General features: G+C 35.6%; 2 protein-coding genes across 4 annotated transcripts in view; one reads left to right on the top strand and one right to left on the bottom strand.

The window, feature by feature from the left end:
• Positions 1–3,382, top strand: LOC118274369 (uncharacterized). Its single transcript, XM_050707890.1, has 6 exons — positions 1–132; positions 354–432; positions 638–769; positions 1,240–1,313; positions 1,975–2,082; positions 3,212–3,382. The coding sequence occupies exons 1-6, from the start codon at positions 104–106 to the stop codon at positions 3,366–3,368; spliced, it is 579 nt and encodes a 192-aa protein (XP_050563847.1). The 5' UTR covers positions 1–103; the 3' UTR covers positions 3,369–3,382.
• Positions 3,383–4,375: 993 nt separating this feature from the next.
• LOC118274025 (acetylcholine receptor subunit beta-like 2) overlaps positions 4,376–20,704 on the bottom strand; it is a 43,287-nt gene continuing 26,958 nt past the window's right edge. Inside the window, exon 11 of one of the 3 annotated variants that reach the window (XM_050707887.1) lies at positions 4,376–5,540. In XM_050707887.1, coding sequence (XP_050563844.1) covers positions 5,322–5,540 — 219 coding nt within the window. In that variant the 3' untranslated portion in view covers positions 4,376–5,321. The remainder of the gene's footprint in view (positions 5,541–20,704) is intronic. The other 2 variants (XM_050707886.1, XM_050707889.1) reach the window with 2 other exon arrangements.

Here is a 20,704-nt window from a genome sequence, read left to right as displayed (position 1 = left end):
GCGCATCTTAAAAATATTAGTGCCAGTATATACGAACGGGTGACTGTGTGTACATACTCACATATTTTTGTGCTATATATTATTTATTATTGTGATTTTCAAAATGAAAGGGATCAAGATTTTGTTTACATTGTGAGTATTTTAATATATTTTTTTACTACTCAACACTGAAAAAGTGATATAAAGTTGTTAGTTTTAAAAAACATTAACAACATAAAAAAAAAAGTTATTCTAATGTCTATGTAGATATTTTATTCATAATATGCTACTTCAACCTATTAAAACCTCAGTGAGGTTTGTCTGAACTTAATTTTTTTATTGTGATTAAAGAAAAGAAATCCTTAATTTTTCAGATGTCTTGTCGTGACCAGCGTGAGAAGCAAGTCAGAACACAAGAGAGCACTCATATTTCCTCCCACAAGTCTTTACGGGGTAAGTTCCATACTTCCAATTAAATATACCCTAATAACAAACTTGCTGATCAATTAAAGTACCTACATTATGTATTGGTCATAGTCATAATATGGTTGCATCAGCTATTTGATAGAATGTCTAACGCGTCCATCGAATGGTGACATTTAATAGAATCACTAGGCCGAATGCCTATGATGATGACTGACTTTCTGTCTACTTCCAGACTTTCCTCGCCATCGCCGTGCCCATCGACATACCCAATAAGAACGTGTTCGTGTCCTACAACTTCGAGTCAAATTACAGCACCCTGAACAATATTACTGAAATCGATGAAGTGATATTCCCTAATCTACCTGTAAGTATTTATTTCAACTTTTATTCCTAGGTCAATAAAACTAGCATTGAAATTAAATACTAAGATTGGTATTGCGTCGCATTTTCTCGTATGTAGGTCTCAAATTGTGTCAGATTATAGCAACAGGTGCGGTAAAAAAGATGCGAAAAATTTGCTTTTTTGAGAACGCAGTTATGACAAGAGAAACCTTTAAAGGCTAAATACTATAGAGCGTGGTACTGTTACTACATTAAAACCACCCAGAGGCCACCATCAACCCCTTTAAAGGAGCCATACATCGGAGAGGAGCCTCTTAATACATTAAACGCCATGGGGGGCAAAAATGCCCGGCAACCGATTTTTGTTGGCAGTCAAAGTCTTAACCACAATAACGTTCTAAGCTGGGTAATGAAATTTAAGTCGAGGTCAAAAAAACGTGGAACTAAAAAACGTGGTTTGGTAAATATTAATTGTTATTTAACAATTTCCAGGTGGTGACGTCACGTCAAAGCCGAAGTATATCACGTGAGCTGACCTATACCATCTTGGAGAACAGGTTTCAAGAGTAAGTACTTATCTATACATAAGCAAGGTCTCATAACTGTATTCCTGTAAGAATTGGAGTAGGCCTATGTTCAGTAGTGGACGTCTGGGGGCTGGTATGACGATGATAAAGATAAATTTATTTGTATAAACATGTGTAGGTAACATTATACATATAAATGCAAATGCAGATAGTACTGATGATAATGACTGTAATCAACCACCAACCACTTTCTTTTTTTTTTAAATCGGTATCCTAAAACAATTCCTCAATATTGGGCTTTCATAGAAAATGTACATCCCTACTTATCAATCATCATCTCACAGCTGGTAAACGTCCACTGACAAAGGCCCCTAGTCCTCCAAGCCGTACGACAGCTCGCTACCTGCATGCACTGGCTCCCTGTGATTTAGGTGGTTGTCATTGACCCACCTAAAACCTAGAACCGGGAGGTCTGCCCATGCTTCATCTTCCAGTCCGTGGTCTTAACTCAATCACTTTCCTGGACCACTAATCAATGAGAGTCCTTCAAATCTCGTAATAACCTTTTCATTGAGATATACATAATTTAATATATACATACATAACCTTAGGCCTGTCTCCCATGGGGGTAGGCAGAGACAATGAAACGCTAAGTGCTACAATTCTTACCATAATTCAATATATTGCTCACTAATTCCAGATACGGCATGAAGGGCCGAGAATGCATGCTACGTAACATTTGTGAAGCAGCGGAGACTCCACTACACCACAACGGCATCCTCGGCCACATCCTCCATATTATATTCACGTAAGTTATTACTATCTATTACTATTCTAATAAGAGTTATTTTCTTTTCCACAACAATTTTAAAAGGTACAGGCAAACCTCTATAAAAAAATTGAGGTTAATTATGTTTTACGGTTACTCTACTAGTTTCAAGCCACATTAGGGTCTCATAGTTTCTTAAACCTTACCTAACACTAGGATTTTCTCCTGTGTCGTTTACAAACATACAAGTTCACATACACATAACACCCAGAACCGAAACAACGATTTTTGAATCACACAAAGAGTCGCTCCATGCTGGAATCGAACCCGCTACAGTCGCTACACGTTACGCCGTAGCCGGTTGCCCAGCTACCGCACCAACCGTGGAGTAAATAATAAGTTGAAAAGATAAACGAAATGGAAAATAGCAACTCCTGCGTAAGTAATTAGGTTGGAAATTCAGTGTCATATAAATGTAAGGGAGGCGCTCCATCAAGAATTATGTGATTTGAATAAAACAAAATCGAGTTATCATGGCTGGATGGGCTGAACAAAAAATTAATGTCGGTTTTTGTTTTTTATTATTTTATTCCATGTAGCTCTAACATGTATGGAAGGTTTTTTGTGATAGGTGGCCGGTACGGGCGAGTCGGTACCGATTGGTGCTTTTATTTATTTCTATATTACCTTATACATTCAAAATAAATATAAGGAGCTAGGTTATTTTTTATATGGAAGTTAACCCTATAATATACCCTTAGTAGAAGTTTGCTTTACGTTGAACGATAACGAAATGAAAGCGCGTTTGGCGCTCTGATTGGTCGGCTGGAATAAACCAACCAATTAGAACGCGCCGAACACGCTGTCATTTTGATTTCGTTAAACGTAAAGCTAACTCGTACTAAGGTTGCTATTTAGTTCTGATCTACCGGTACCGAAAATTTGGTCCTATGTGTTTCACTAGTTTTACTATAAGTAAATGACTCTGAGTACGGCACTCAGAGTCATTTAACGGTTACTTAACCCAGTCCTTAGCAATTATTTTGATACAAAATCTTTACTAAGGAATAGTTTAAGAAATTTTTATTAGATTTGTTTGCTATTCTTGTGTAAATAATCATTAAATGTCTCTGAGTACGACAGTAAAACAAATTTCTCTCACCAACAGTCCCTCATCATCCCAAGAAGAAGGAATAGAGGACGAGTATTACGAAGCCGAGGCTGCCGGGCACCGCGGCGACTGCGACAAGTACGTGGACGACTGTCCCACCAGCCTGTTCGACTACATCACCAGACTCGTTGAATTCACACACAGTAAACAATAAACTAATTTAGACGAGGTTATAGTTTTATTTCGTCTTAACTATCTGAAAACTATTGTATGGTTAAAGAAAAGAAAACTGTTTATTTACGCTGTGACTAACCAAAAAATGTTTACCAAAACACAAAATGCCTAGCGTTCATTACCCTTAGTACTAGTTTGCTTTAAGTTGCGAATGACCCAACCAATCTTACTATCAATACATCGCATACTCGAGATGTGTATTTTCCTCACTCAGCTACTTTCCAGCGACACATCTTCATAGCAAATCTTACTCGCACAGCGACATAGCATAGTATTGGTGGAAACGGTTATATAGTTTCACTGCTTACCTATTGCATCTTCGTAGCATAGCTACATTGCACGTCTCTAATGGAAAGGTATCCTAAAACATTATAGGGTTCAGGTGAGATAGTTATATAAAAAATAAAAATACGAAAGTCGTGAGTATATATTTATTTATTAGGCTCTAAATTTTATATGTATAACGTACACTTGATCTTTATTCCCTTAACTCAGTTTATAAAATTTAAAACCTATCTTTCACAGCCGTTACATTTAAATGTTTAATTATGTATTTAACATTATAATACTTATTTTAAATTTTTATACTTACGTACATTACAATATGATATTTAAAACCTTAAATTCATCATATAAACTATTGTTTTACAAAAACAGTGTGAAATAATAGCATATTATTTTAATTAAAATTTCATTTTAAATAATTTTAATTTTATAATTCTAATAAATAAATATCACATGAATAAATAAATGATAAAATAACAAATATTTAATAATATTTCACCGTAAAAAATAAAATATAATTATGATTAAATATTTATTTGTAGCTTATATCTAAGATTATTTTACTATTAATTATAATTACTGGTTAACATTTATTTAGTTTATTTCAATTACTACTAATTTGCGAGAATCAACTGTCAGTTTTTAAACTGAATACTTATTCACCAACATGAAATAATAAGTTTAAAAAAATTCTACTATACACATTAAAATAAAACGGACATTTTGCCCTTAATTTGTTCTACAAATAATAAATATTACCTACTTTTTTAAACCCAACAAATATTTTAAATAAAAAAAAATCTATATTCTATTATTAATTAAATTATTATTTATTTTTATTATTTAATTGTGCTACTTATTTTAAATTATTATTTAAGTTAAAATATATTGTACACTTATGTCAAATATATTGTAAGTGAGCAAGATGATCGAATATGGGACAAGATAAAGCCATCATATTTATACACTATTTTTTTTTTATTAAAATCAGATTTCAATTTACATATATGATTATGTTAAAAAGTGTACCATAGTCCATACTGCCTCCACGCTTAGCTTTAACGTTGCAAAAAGGACTCAATTTTCATTTAGAAAAAGCACTTTTCACAATAACGTTTCAAAGTCAGAGCAAAATATTCAATGTACGGGCGTAATTCATTGATACACGTTGTACGTCTATATAAAAAGACGTAAGTTTTACACGTGTCGAAGTATGGCACGTGTACGATTTTGCTCTGCCTTGAAGAACACAAGTATGTGCCCAGGAAAGTCAATTTTCCAATCAAATCATATCCAGTTTCTTAACGAGTTAATACTTATATTTCCTTGTATATTAAAGTGGGATTGAATAAGAAAACGAATCGGAAGTGACTAGGATAACATAAAATGTAAGGATGTTATTCTACAATTGAGACTACAGACATTGACGATGTTTCCATAATAGTAAGCGTCCAAAGGTCCGCATCGTACGCATCGGACGGATCGCTTCAAACGGATTGAAGTCCGATGCGAATCAGTGAACGCAGTTAAATGAGTTTCTATACAAGACAAACTAAAATCCGTTGCGTGCGATGCGTACGATGCGTGTGCTGGACGTTTACCTTTACAAATCATTAATCAATCTACGCTATTTAAACCTTTTTATCATTTAACTGATAATACCAATAGTTTCAATATCTTTAGGATAGAAGAAGTTGTTCTTTTTCATAGGTATGGAAGAGATCTGCTGGTCTACTGGTACCCTGGTATCGTAGAGTGAAGGTGATTGGAAGATGATGCCAAAGGTGCCGACGAAGCAAGCGATGGTGAATAGCCATAGGAAGAACCGATCCAGCACCATCGACATGAATTTCCAGTCTTCAACCACCTGAGAACAAAGGATGATGGAGTTGTATGAAGTTGGTTTAAACAATATTGTTATATACATACATAAAGATTGTACCGTTTGTGAAATACATGTTATATTAATTATCAAGTCTAAATAGAAGGTAAATGACAATGCCAGATCCTGCCCCACTTAATTTCATCAATGTACAAGAAATGTAAATTAATCAAAATTATGCAATGAAAATAAGACCCTTGGTTACTTATTGATTATTCTGATAAAGTTGCGGATAAAAATTAGAAAATAAAAAGAATTTAAAAAACCCAAGGCCTATTTCCTGTATTTATCTGCGACCATCTGCGTTTCTTAGTACGCTTGCACAAGGAACAAAACGAGTCATTTAATAAAAAATAAAAAAATGTAATGTGTACGGATTTTAATATGAATTTGGTTTTAATACATACTGTTAGTTAATTTATTTTTTTTATAATATATATTATAATGAATGCATATTCTAATTATTATTTCGTGTTTGAACGTTAGTGATTAGATGTAACGAAACGTCATTGGCGTGCGTGCGTCAGGTATGTCAAAAAGTCATTACTTGACATTCGCTCTGTCTGTTCTGTTTACATTCTTGTTTCGTTATGACTATGAATTAAAAGTAGGATTACTAGAGTTGATTTTGGTGATGACATTCCTTCCTTTCATAGCTAAACACCACAGGATAGCATTGTAATAATATAAAGCACTTAATTTAATTATTTCTACCATTATAACTGCAATTAACCTAAACTGGTACCTAACCTAAATGTAATATTTTGTTCTTAGATTTATATAGAAACCGCATCACTAATATAGCATAGTTTTCACTAATAGAGCAGCAATAGAATGCTACATTTAGCATGCCTGTACACTATATTTTTTATTGGGGCAAAGCTCTATAGAGATTCTGGCATTGTCATTTATCAATATAGTTATACTTTTAGACCGTTTCAATTTCTCAGTGTGAAGAGAATTCAGCGAAAACCTACAACACATTTTTGTATGATATGAGCTGGTAAACGAGCAGACGGATCACTTGAAGGTAAGCAATCGCCGCTAACGATAGACATTCGAAATGACACCAGTGGGGTTACAGGTGCGTTGCCGGCCTTTTGGGGCTTAAGAATTTAAGGGTTGTTGGGGAATTGGAGATTGGGAATCTGGTCTCAGGTAAACTCACTCACACAACGAAACATAATGCAAGTATTGTTTTACGCCGTTTTTCTTTGAGGCCCATATGTGCCGGAGCATGGCTCTCCCACACTAGGTTGATCAAGGATTTGAATCAGTTTTTTGTTAGTCAGAATGAATGAATTAATAAAAGAAGTTCTGTATACGATAATATAATAATAAAATCATTCCAAAGCAGATTCCTTCAATATTTATTTAAAAACTTCTACAAAATGTTCCTCAACGTATTTTTACAAGTTAAAGATTTCGAGCGTTTCATTCATAAATCCAAATCCAATTAATCACAAACGATAAAACAAAGTTCGTAATAAACTTCGCGAGCACGGACAGTAGTAATTCTTATTAAAACAAGAATCTTAACGTATTAAACAAATTCAAATCATAAAGTTTTTCCAATTAAATCTGGCTATATTAATCAAAATCATGAATGTCAAATAGGATGGTTCAGAAAATGGCGTCCGTTTAAAATAAATTCTTCAACTTTGCAAGTAATCTTTGTTTTCGATTCCTCTATAATTTCAAAGTTTTGCCCAAAGAGAATCATGGCCAATTATTCTAAAGAGCCAATTTAATGTCAACAAGCATTGTTTACTCTTATTTTCAAAGAGCGCAGTTAATTGATCTCTACCCAATCCTTTGTAGAAATTGTTCAAACAGGGACGCAAATCGGTTACTATGTACTCTTATTTGTAATACTCTGTTTAATAATAACATTCTATTACAATTTGTATATAATTTTATGGACAAATTATACTTTTGACTGCTGGATTTATATTCTTATGGCTATGGGAGGTGATTACTCCACTTACGCTAATCCAAAACGGAGATCAACGAATGAGAGTTTGTTTATATTGTAATATTCGTGTGACACACTAAATACATTATTTTGTTTTTCGGCCTCACGTGCCTATTTGACGAGGAACTCAACTAATTTCAAGCCATGCTCATGAATATAAGCCTCTAGGTCGGCTAGAAACTAGTCATAAAAACGTAATAATTAATCAAAGAGTTTCTCCTAATCTCCACGGTTGGTAAGTGGGTTGTATATCTTATTTTAAAAAGTTCAGGTTTTCTACTAGGAGTTGAACTGCTTGGTCTCTGTCCAATTTGTATTCTCTTCTGACGCGAGGAAAGTGCTAGACCATTAAAAAATAACTAAATGGTAGAACTACATGATACATGCATAAAATAGCACTAAAAGACATTTTTATTATTTTATCATTTTGAAACCTGCTCTCGGACCTACAAACATTAATATTGGTGACAAAGAAATGCATTATCTATTTCAAAGTCCGTTTCGCGGTGCATTAATCATTGTAGTTTCATTTATCTCTTGAAATTGTATGTCGTTCTTTAACACAACGTTGGTTCGTTCCCCGATCAGGTTTATATTCAATTAACGTTGCGTTGCGTTCAATCATCAATGCGGCATTTAACAATTATTCGCGATTTTGTAGAGGGTGGATTTTTCCAACTCCAGGTAAATTTTATCGAAGTAATAATTTTAAATATTTGTCAATTATTACTCTTCCGTATAAAAACTGACAAATGTCAATTTTAATCTAAAGATAAAAGTTATCTGTTGGTTGTAAAATCGGCGCTGAGTCAAAATAAAAATGGTCACGGTAATTAGAGATTATAAAACGAGAAAAGACAAACTGGAGAATGGCCATACTTAGAAATTTGGCAATCTTATTAACACCAAGTATTTGCTTATTGTCCTGTATGGTATTTACGAGCTACTCAACAAACAAGACAGCAAGTTTAAAAAGAGTAACAAGAAATTTACAATCACATTCAACAAAAGCAAATAAGAATGCCAAGCAACATTAAACCATATAACCAGCGGACAGCTGCACAAATTGGGATCTTATCTACATAATCACGTTTCCTATTCTTTGACTACAAAGTGTTTATCTACAAACGTGTCCCATTGTGAACATAATCGCTTGTACACTCTTAATCCCAACCGGGAAATTGTCCCTTGATACGCTTCCCCTTATTCTGGACTCAAGGGGCATGAGTAAAGAGAAAATAATGGAAAAAAAGAAAAGAAAATGATAAAGTGAGGTTAAAAATTAAGTTAAACGTGGCGACTTTTGTGGTAAAGGAAACTTGATAGCCATTTTTGTGGATAAGAGTGATTGTCTTGTTCCTCAAGTGGTTGCAAATGCAACCGTCAAGCTTTGAGTTGTATTCCCAATATGCCAGACATAATGTTATCATTAGAACTTGAAACGGGATATTTACCATGTTTATTAATGTCTATGAATTTCCGATATATCGCCACTGTTGCAAATGCCATAATCACGGACACTTAAACGAAAATTCTCAGAATTAAATATTAATTCAAGTGAAAATATTCCATATTATAATTAAACTTAATGAATTTGTATCATTATTGCAATGCGTATATGTATACGGAACTATCGTGATAAAGTAACTTCAACGAGAAATAAATTAACATTTTCTGGTTCAATTAAAGTCCAATGAAATATTACTGGTTCGTTTAATTAAGCACTTACAGACAAATGGTCCGACCGTACCGTCCGTAAACAAGCCACACTTTAACTCATCATTATTTATTTCAGTGAAAAAATGCCTTTAAAGTTAGTTAGCCACAGAAAAGCATTTTGGGTATTACGGTTTAATACTGATACCAACTTTTGTCTTTAATCAGGAAACGAACCAGAGACATCTTGCATGGCAGTTACCAAAAGACTAAAATATACAATGTGATAGGAGTGGGACTTCTAACCCGTTAAGGCTGAGTACTACATCTAATTTTATCGACAAAAAAAATAAATATGGGGATTGAACCCCTAATTGAAAATATAGGAAAATAGTGATTTTTTCGGTAAGAATAATTCACAAATTATTTTTTTCTCACCAAAACATTATCAAACATATGAAAAAAGTAATGAATTAGTTAGCCAAGGTTATTAGCTACCGTTTGTCGTCTTTTTTTTTGTTTCTACGACGCATACAACCTTTGATATCAAAAAAATTAAAAAAAAATATTAAAATAGCCATAATTTTTTGGGGGTGGGGATTCGACCCCTTCGACCCAGGACTTTTGTCTATAAAATTATATGTAGTATTCAGCCTTAACGGGTTAGAAGTCTCGCCCCTATCACATTGTATATGAAATATAACTATAACTTGCGGGAAATGGTTTTGGATTATACGAGCACTATTACTATTTTTAAGACACACGCGCGCTGGAAGAATCGAGCTGGTATCAAAATTTCTCTACCCTTTTTTTAAGGGGGGAAAATCATCCAATGACTTCTACCTATCGCCTCACTCAGTCAATCAGTAAGTACTGACTAAAAACCACCCCGTTCCTACTACTGCTTTTTGAGCCAGAGTCCCGGTAAATCCGCTAGGTAATCCGCAGCTCCAGATCAGGCATCAGCCTTACTGAGCCCATCTGTGGTGGTCTGATGACTCTTTACCGAAGCTCTCTATACCCTGTAGTACTCTACTCTGGCATCACCACATGGCTTATAAAAACACGAAATACTTTATTTAAAAATTTCTAGAACGTTCCTCAGCGATTATAGTGCATCATCCTACAGAGAATGGGCGCACGGCGGCTGTCCAGGCTACTATTTATTTTGACCGGACTTTTTCACTGGAAATTCATACATTCCCTGAGATAGTTCCCGGTAGATAACGGCTTATACAGTGATGGATTATGCAGTTCTATTTAAACGTAAAAAGCTAAAAAGGTAGCATAATAGCTCACTTTTATAAATATAGTGAGGCATTTTGTAAACAATCAAAAGGAATGATGGTCTTTAACAAAAACTATTGTTGTATATTTAAGGCTTGTATCACAATAATATGGTATATAATATTATAAGCTTCTGTTACCATCATGAGGGTGCGAAAGGGTTCGAAAACCAGCAAGTACCAATTTGACTTTTCCGAATTATAGTACAGTAAAGTACTATACATCATGTACTGTGTAGTACTGGCATCATCCTCATTGTCGTAAAAGGTCTTTCGTCAGCAATAGGTATACTAACTGGTGATTGATGATGATGATAATGATGATTTCACAGTAAATAGCTTCAACTAAACTACCAATCTATATCTAACCTCCGTACTCAGAGTCTTTTAATGATTACTTAACCCAGTCCTTAGCAATAGTTTTCAATAAAAAATTTTTACTAAGGAGTAGTTTAAGCAGGTAATTATTTAATGTCTCTGAGTGTGGCATAAACTAATTAGATAAAGAAAATGTATTCTAGCTATACCAAAATAATCAAGTTGTGTTTAGGAGAGAACGTGACGTCACCATTTCCCCTGAGGACCGTGCACTCTCAGCAATTTACTGGACGGTAGTTGCTTCATTTGATGTACTTTGACCTCTAATACAGAATTTCGTATCAAAATGAAACACTACTAAGTTTTTAATGGCATACGTAAAAGCTTTTATGTAGTACCAAACGAAATGGGAATTTATGCTGTTGAGATAAAGTTTTTATTTCAGTGGAGTGATAGTTAATGCGAGTACTGACAGTTTCATTACCAACCAGGTAAAATAATATTTCGAATATTAGGTTTTTAGTAAAATTACCGTGTTTTGTGAATGCGTGTCATATAATTTTAATAACTAAAATAATAATCACGATTCCGTACAAGGCGTGGTATGACTCCGGTCGAGATAACAGTTCTTGACAAAAGCAAGGCTTTCCCACTTGAAAAAATATGCCTAGACATCATCACACTATCACGTTTTCCCGGCCGGCTCAAAGTAGGAATAGCAACAGGGTGTTTTTTAGTCAGTAAGAGTCTTACACTCCTTCCGCCTTGCCTAAGTAATCTGATGATTTTCCACCCTCAAAAAAATATCTGCACCTTTTAACAAAACATTTGAAACCTATCACAAATCATAAGATTTATAAATGACATTCCCATAATACGAAAGTAATGGAGGACGAGCAATTTTTCAAAGCACGCTTATTACCCTTCGTTCCAATAGAAAATGAATCAATTCGAAGTAAATTGCGTCTTGGCTTCAATCAGACAGCATTCAGACTCAGCCTAGACCAGAAACAAGGATTAAAGCAATTTGAACTTACGAGCAATTTGTTTACATGGGAATTGTGAGAAAGTTGATTGCATTGAATAATAATAAGTGGAAATGTTTGAATCAAACAGTTTTATTTACTATGATAACGAATATCTTATAGGTCGACAGGTTGCATGCGTGATTGATGAATGTTTTTTTAAGTAGAAAGTAATTTTGTTTTATCATAATTAGACCATTGAGTTAAACTAATAGATAAGAAATCTTCGATACCGCGCATCAACAAACATGTAGCCACTTTTCACATACAAAGACGTAGCTTTGAAACCAACGTCACGCCTATTATCCCCGAAGGGGTAGGCAGAGGTGCACATTACGGCACGTAATGCCGCTATACAATGTATACCAACTTTTCACCATTTGTATTATAAGTCCCATGTAATAGGAGGTGAACCTATTGACATATACTGGATACAAATTTAGAAACCACTAGAAACATTTTAAAGAAACATGCCTGTCTACATAGATCTATCTCAATATATTGGATTAAATCATTGGTCACATTTTTTTATCAAAGATGTGGTATCATAGTTTTATTTGGGAAAAGTATAACACACTTGAATACAAGTTCAAACTTTAACTTTTATTTTACAACAATTTGTTTTTAAAGAACCAATATTTCGACTGAACATTTATTAAATCAGACTACCATTTTTGTACCTAAACCAGTCGTTATTAAAAAGTCAAACCTCATTGGTTGGCTTCCGCCACAGATGGCAAATGACTGCATTGGTGTCGTCAGTCTGTTTTTGGATACTGGCCTAAATGAAATCGATATGGTTCACAATTCAATTTGAAATTCGAACGTTGATTAGTTCAGGGGTTTATCTAAACCACATGACTGAATTTTTGTTTAGTATGAGAACATTGTGATATATTCACTTTAATTTTGAATGTTACGTTATCTACTTATTCTTTATCCGACTTGCCAAACAAGTAGGAGGTTCTCAATTCAGCATTTTTTTCTGTGTATTTACACTTTTTGCGTCGAGGTTAATGAAAAACCGATTTTCGTAATTCTTTTTTGTTCGACGCGGATTAGACGGTTGGTTACAAAAAAATAATATTTCTGATGTGTTCATTAACTTCAATTATTATTCTAGGTAATAATGGTGGCGCTATTCAAGAGAGCATAATCGAATCTTATTGTTTTTGCTATAATAAACTGGTATGAATTAAAACTATCATAATCAATACTATGTGAATTTGTCGTAATCCAACAAAGATAAGTCTCAGCTCACCCAAAAAGTCTTCTTATTTAAAAAAATCTAATTCCTAAAAATTTCAAATTCACCGTAGAAGCTGACATTTTTCCCAGTACCGTATTACATTGCTTACTTATCTCAGTTGGTCGGAGCACACGTAACAACATAAACTGCAATGTATGTTACACTACGAAATCCTCGCGAAGGATTTCAGGATACGATCCATGTTTACATTGGTACACAGCCTCCGGGGATGAGTAAGCTTTTAAAGCAAATATGCAGCCGCACTTACAACTAGATGCAGTCCGCAAAAATATAAAAGTATCTATTGGAAATATTTAGACGAGGATTTGTGTTCAAAACCGCATGTGGCCAGGATTTTAGATTTTCTTATTCAAGGAAATATAAAATTTTCATACGAAATAACATTTCGTTTGCAACAGAACATCTGATGTGTAACAGAGATGCTTAGATGTCTTTCACGCAGATACTGGCAGGTGTTAGAAAAATACACGAGCATTTTTGTATGCGAACACGAATCCTCTGTCGGCCAAAAGCGAAACGGTCGAAAGCTTTTTTAAAATATCCATTTCACAACATTTTTTCACTGAAAAAAAAAACACGACACGAACAAACCGAACAACAAATAAACAGTAGTATCCCAAACATTCAGCATTTCAACGGTGAAGCCGAAAAAACACCGCAAAAACACTTCAATATTACATATTTCATCCTATTTCGTATTCAGACCCGCTCGGTTCCGTAAAGATAAGAGCAACTACCATTAATATAGGGTACAGATGGCAAACAAAGTGAATAGACTATTTTTTCGAATAATGCTGATAGGCTGATGGACGCCGAAAGCCGAGCCGAGTTATTAGATCAATATTCAATAGGGAAGTGTAAAAATGATTGTTGGGTTGTCAAAAGTGAAATGTGAGGGTTAGAAGGACTTGAGGTTTGAACCTTTTGAGGTTATGAATAACGGTGTGGGTTATCAGTTTGATATTATTCACTTAACAATAGACGATTTATTCTTACTCCCTAGTATTTTTATTATATTCATTGGTCAAAGTGTAATCACATTTAATATTATAAATGTAAAACTTTGTTTGTGTTCGTCAGTCACGCTGAAACTGCTAAACGGATTTTGATGAGATTTGGTGTACAGACAGAGTATGACTTATACCCTGTCTCAATTCATACCGTATGAGTTAGGTTAGGTAAGAAGAATAAGCTAGTAAAATTAATATTTGTCCTGTAACCGACTTAGATTGAGTTTTTATATCTACTTTAAAATTCGAATGCAAACGTTTTCTCACGCTCAAAATTGTTGTAAATAAAATAAATATTTTCCCCTATGATTCCTGACGCAATTCTGATTGTAGGAATTAAGTAATGCAATGACATCATGAACTAAATCAATAAATCAATTTATTAGATCTCTCAAATAATTATTTAACAATCCAAATATATTTATTTTCACAAAAAAAAAATCCGGTAATAATTCGCGAACAAAAATGGATGGCCAGGGTAATCCGGTGAGATGCTTTTTAAAATTTATTCGGCCTCCGGGTGCTATTTATATCGTCGTTTCAAAAATGAAGTGCGGTTATCTCAGAGACGTAAAAACGTGTCTGGAATAACAATTCAGCGTTCGGCAATAGCGGTGTTGGCACTCGGCCTAGTCGGGAGGTTGCCTCACTAATTTACTTATGTCGTACGTGATGTAAGTTGTAGCTAATTTTATTGTTTTACATTCGTATTTATGCTGACGTAGATAAGGCATTATACTCTCTACGTTTGTGCGCAAATAATATTATTCTCTTGATATTTCACGTCGCATTTAAAGCTCGATTTCAATGAAAGCGTTCGTGCTTTGTCGCGTGTTTTACAAGTAAATTAGTTAAAGTAAAGTTAAAGATGGGGACAGAAAAATGAAGTTTTACAAAGTAAAATAAATGGAGACTTAATAAGAAAGTCGCTATTATCAGAGTAACAAATTCAAAATCATCATTGAAATTAGCTCAAAACCCAAAATCTATTATTAACCATCGATAGAAAAAAGGTGATACTAAACCTAACTAAAAGAGAAAGACACATTCCTTATAATTCGAGTGCTGAGCGATGACATTGAATTCGAGTGCTGAGCGATGACATTGAAAAATACTATTACCAAGCAGTATTATCCCATTAACACAACATACTTACTAAAACTAAAAGAACAAAACGAGTAGAAACCTCTCACTCTTAGAATTTCCTCTCCACACAAGAGAAAACTTTAAACGCAATCGAGCAAACACTTGGGGCCAAAAAAGCAGCCAACTTTTCCCACTAAATCGCTTGAAATTCATCTCAACACAGTCGCAGTATCCTCTTTCGAGGAGACCAAGCCAGAATAGCTCCTTAGGGAGAAAAAGGATCGATAGCAATTTAAATGTGCTGATTTCTTCCATCGTAACCGGTAATGAGAGATCGTAATTAGATTTAGTCCCATTCGATGCTCGTCTCAAGTTAATACGACGATATTACCAAAATGCTGCGTTTTGAATTCACTAATTGTGTTTTACTTTCGATTTGTGCTGTGACTACGATATAAATGTTCTGTTGATTTGCTATTTGCTTTGAGGAGACGGTAAGTCTTGTTAAATAGTTGAATGAATAGATAAGCTAAATTTGTGACGTATAATATGGGACTGGCATATACCTTGTATAAAAGTCCCTAATTAATATAAAGAGAGAGAAAAAATGTGACGTATAAGTTATTAGATCCTCATTCAGTTAAAAAACAAACCTTTCCAAAACGCACTGGCCAAATCACCTTAAAGTGGTCGTAAAAACAGTCTTATAAATGCAATGTCGAAATGAAAACACATCAACACTTAACCTAATAAAAAACTGTTTTAGCAACAAAATATCATATTTTACCTAACACCTAGCATTACCAAGTCAATTTGGCCAATTAATCGATTAGTTCTGCGGTTTTTTCTTACAGCATTTGAAAACTTTTATTGGCGTTTTAAAGTGAGCACTCAATGTTCTCGCTGTCGCCCCCAAGGACCGATACCAACGACAAATATCTCACAGAAACTTGATATTTTCACGCAAAATAATTATCATTTTCTAAAGTACACTTTCAGCGAGATGGTTTTAAAAAAAATGTATTTTTTATATATTAATTCCCGAAGGGATTGATGGAACCTAAGCCTGTGGCCTTGAAGCAGTAATAATTTTCGTCCATAGTCTGTGGTATTCTTAAGTATTCACGAAAGTACCAAAATCTACTTACAATTACTCAGGCGTGGCATTCTCGGGTGTCATGTGTAGGTAAAATTGCATGTAAACGCACCCAAGAAACACGACACAAATGATGTAAAAGCGGTTCATATTAGGATTTAGAAAAAGAACACGATGTGTTTTCATCCTTGTTATTTTAGGTCTGAATTAATTGTTTCTATTATTGAAATAGGCTAGCTTCCTACTAGTCAAATTCAATACTTTTTTCGAAACATCGAAAACGATATTTGCTATGAATTTTGTATGTAACTAGCAAACTCGGCGAACTCCGTTTCGCCACCCACATAGATATTCCCTGTTTTCCTGCTGTTCTATTTAAATTTTTCATGAATTTTCTTTGCTATAAACCTCACAGAGCCCAAGACCTTTCAAACGAATGCTTCACTATGGAAATCGGATCGTGCGTTCTGGAGTTATAGCGTCAGGAAGGAAAACTCAACTTATTTTTATATAATAGATAATGCATTATGAAGTCATTAGATGTATACGTCAAATAGCAGAAAATAAAATGTTATTCTTTTTGATGAATGAAAATGTTATTCTTTTTACCGACTTCACAAAAAGGAGGAGGTACTATGTTCGGCTGTTTGTATGTTTTTTTTTTTTTTGTATGTTTGTTCATCGAATACTCCGTCAATTGTCGACGGATTTTCAAAATTCATTTTTTGTTCGAAAGTAGATAGTTCTGAGGTGGTCCCATTGTCACCAAGTTAGGATCTGATGATGGGATCTTAGAGAAATCGAGGGAACTCCTCAAATATTACAGGGAACTATATAGTGATTTTGGTATATTCATCTAGAATTGAAGCATTTACAGTCAAAAAGTAACCTTTGAAGAGGTGGAACTGATGAAGAAGACCAGAAATGGCCAATGGAACTTCATACTCACATAGAAATCACAATAAAGTTAATTAAGTGACTGTGACAATACAAATAAATAAAGTAGTTATTGAGATAGAGAATTTTAACCGACTTTTTCGAAAGTTGCGATACTGAGTATCGCAACTAAAAAGTGTGAAATAAAATACTTATTACAAAAAAATAAACCGACTTCACTAAAAAAGTTAAAAATAACTTTAATTTCGGAAGTCGGTGTAACAAACAAATAATACCGAGAAACACCGACTTCCGAAATTAAAGTTATTTTTAACTTTTTTAGTGAAGTCGGTTTATTTTTGATTATTTTATTGTATTGTCGAAGTAATTTATTTTTAGCTGAGGAAACTACCCAATTCTATTGACATAGCAGAAAATCCTATTCCGTAGATTAGAAAAAATAAAACAAAGTCGTTTGTTTACAGCGACACACCTGCATAAAGACGAATAGAGTGTATTAGAGGTATTATTAGAATATTTTCCTTGTACGAGTCATTAAGGACGCGTCGTGAGCTCTCGCCACTTATTATGTTCCCTGAGGAGTGATTCGAGGTCCCAGGTAAAAGCGACCAAATGCCATTAACTTTATTAATCTGATTGCTGGACCTGTGAAGTGTTTTTATTAATTACTATTAAACTAAAGTGTGAGAGAAGCACGCTTCAGCACGAATGGCCGACTTGACCAGAGTGAATTTACATAAAACCCGCGTGGAACAATATTTGCGTTGTGTTTCGCCGTGTGAGTGATGTTACCGAAGGCCCAATTCCGATTTCATCATTCCTTATTTTTTTTAAAGGACCGTACTATGAACTACTACTTTTTCTTTCCAATTACCTCCTATTTCCAACCATCTTCATAAATACAGGTGGTAATAATGACGTCACTATCCCAACTTCGTCCACCGTGTATAAGAAGCTGAACATTATCTTACGCTTTTTGTCCGCATTAGAAGAAAATTAACGCCACTGGGGACTCGCTGGTGTAACTTTGTCCCGGAAAATATAACATGTACTCTGTTACTCTTATTGTAAGTAAATATGTTTATGTGAAATATAATAGCATCGGCAGAGATACTCGCTGCGGACTGCCTAGGGGGCTACCGGGGCTCCGGCTCGAAAAGTAGGATTAGGAACGGGGTGGGTTTTAGTCAGTAAAAGTCTGACACTCCATATCGCCTCGCTCAAGGCGGGAGAAGTCATTGGATGATTTTCCTGACAAAATGATTACTACTGATTAAACTGACATCTACCAGTTACTTTTAATACAATGCTTTCAAAATATTTATCAAATCATCATAAAAACAATTTTCTTTTTAATTTCTTTACTTACACATATCCTTATCTAGCGTTACTAGGCCACAGGTAATAAAGCATTCATTCGTTCATCGCTCCCGATCCCTAGAGCCCATTCGTTCACATTCACTCGAAAGGATCGGCAATATTAGCGCGCCAAATGTGCTATAGTCACATAGTGGAGCAAAATTAATTGCTATTATTAAGTCATCTATTTGTTTGCGAAACCATTTCACAAATTGCAAAGCTTTGGAGATTATATTATCAGCAATGTAAAGGTTTTCAACTGTCATAGTATGGAAATGAATTGACTTTCCCTGTTTGGCGTCGATAGATTGATTATATTACTATTGTAATAGAGTTTGAGATAGATTTTATTTTGTTCAGTTTTAAACGCAATTACTATGTAAGTATTACTATTATGTATTATTTAAATTTTAAATAGATTACTACTTGGCATGCTCCTTGCACCCGTTGGTTATTTTCTCTGCACCACCACTACCAAAGATCAGACAGGCAGAAAATACCAACGACATTATGTCCACCCAGTATTTATGTACATAATGCTTTTAAATACCTAAATAAAAAAGTTTAAAGTTGAAATTAAACTTAATTGGAATTCAGACTACAAGAAAAAAAAGCATTTGAAAATTATCAGAATATATTTGTGTAATGGATGTACAAAAGTTTATTATATTATAATTACACAGTTAGTGACAATCACAATTAGGTAACACACAGACAGCAGTAATATAGTTCAAACAATAATCTAGGTACAAGGTAGGACGCCGCGCGACGCAGTCGCGCGCGTATGTGCTTTCACTACGGGCGTGTAGGGCCGACTGGCGACGTGAGGAGCGGTGGGAACGCCGCGGCTTGCGTTAGCGCGCGAAGCGCGGAACCGACGCGTCGGATGATATTCTCGTTATAACACAGCACGTAAACGACGCGACGGATGATATTCTCGCTACACACTCCCCTCTAGTTCGGACATAGCGCCCTCGCGTTCGGACTAGCATCTAATTTACGGGGTCGACCACGCTTGCGCTTCTCACGAACCGGAGACACGATGTCGCCGACGAATGGCGTTAAGTGTGACACATGGTACCGTCCAATGTGTTCAGCTCGCGTAAGTCCCTCGATAACATAAGTGGTGGGACTTACCACTTCCCGAATACGATACGGGCCGTCTCTCCTAGGGATGAACTTCGCGGTTTGTCCACGGCCTGCGTCGTTCATACTCTGCGTCTTTAGGAGGACAAGGTCACCTACCTTATAATCCGGAGGCGTACGTCTACCTTCATCAGCATACTTCTTCCTGATGGACTGGGCCTGCTCATGGACATCCCTGGCATCTAGAAGCGCTGTCGACAACCTACGAAGGTAAGGCGTAATACTCGGTACAAAATTATCATTATCCACGATGGCTTTCATGTCAGCTACGACGTCAGACGGTGCGCGCAGCTCCCTTCCGAAGGTAAGAAAAGCCGGGGAAGATCCCGTACTCGCTGTCACGGCTGAATTCATCGCAAACCTTATAGCTGCGAGATGGCGATCCCAAGAGGCGTGGTCCTTCCCCACCAGAATTGCCAACTGGGGTTTGAGGTCCCGGTTCTTGCGTTCAACGGGGTTGCTTTCCGGGTGGTACAACGGCGTCAAAGACTGTTTGATACCCATCACGTGACATGCCTGTTGCATCACCTCAGCTACGAACTGAACTCCGTTGTCGCTGACCATCCTACGCGGGACTCCAAACCTCAAGAAGACTTCGCCGATTAAAATCTCAGCGCACTCTACGCTGGTGGCGGTCTCCAACGCAAACAACTCAACCCAGTGAGTACACACGTCCTCTATAATAAGAATCCAACGGTTACCTTTAGCCGTCTTCGGCAAAGGGCCAAACAAATCCACTGAAACGACCTCGAACCGGCGAGTCGCAGCAGGCGTCTGCAGTAGTCCTGCAGGTTTCTTGTTGTCTGCTTTATAACGCTGACAAGCAGCACAACGTCTAATATAGTCAGCAACGAAGGTTCTCATACCTACCCAAAAGTAGCGAGCTCTGATGCGCTGCAGGGTTCTCTCAACACCGAAATGACCTGCGGTGGGAGCGTCATGGAAGTCAGCAAGGATGCCCTCCCTTTCATGACTCGGTACCACGAGACAGGCGGAGTCAGCGTCGTCAGCCTCGGGTGCACACC

Source organism: Spodoptera frugiperda, chromosome 3, assembly GCF_023101765.2.
Source record: "Spodoptera frugiperda isolate SF20-4 chromosome 3, AGI-APGP_CSIRO_Sfru_2.0, whole genome shotgun sequence".
In the NCBI taxonomy this organism is placed as follows: Eukaryota; Metazoa; Arthropoda; class Insecta; order Lepidoptera; family Noctuidae; genus Spodoptera; species Spodoptera frugiperda.
This window is presented reverse-complemented; position numbering and strand designations above follow the sequence as displayed.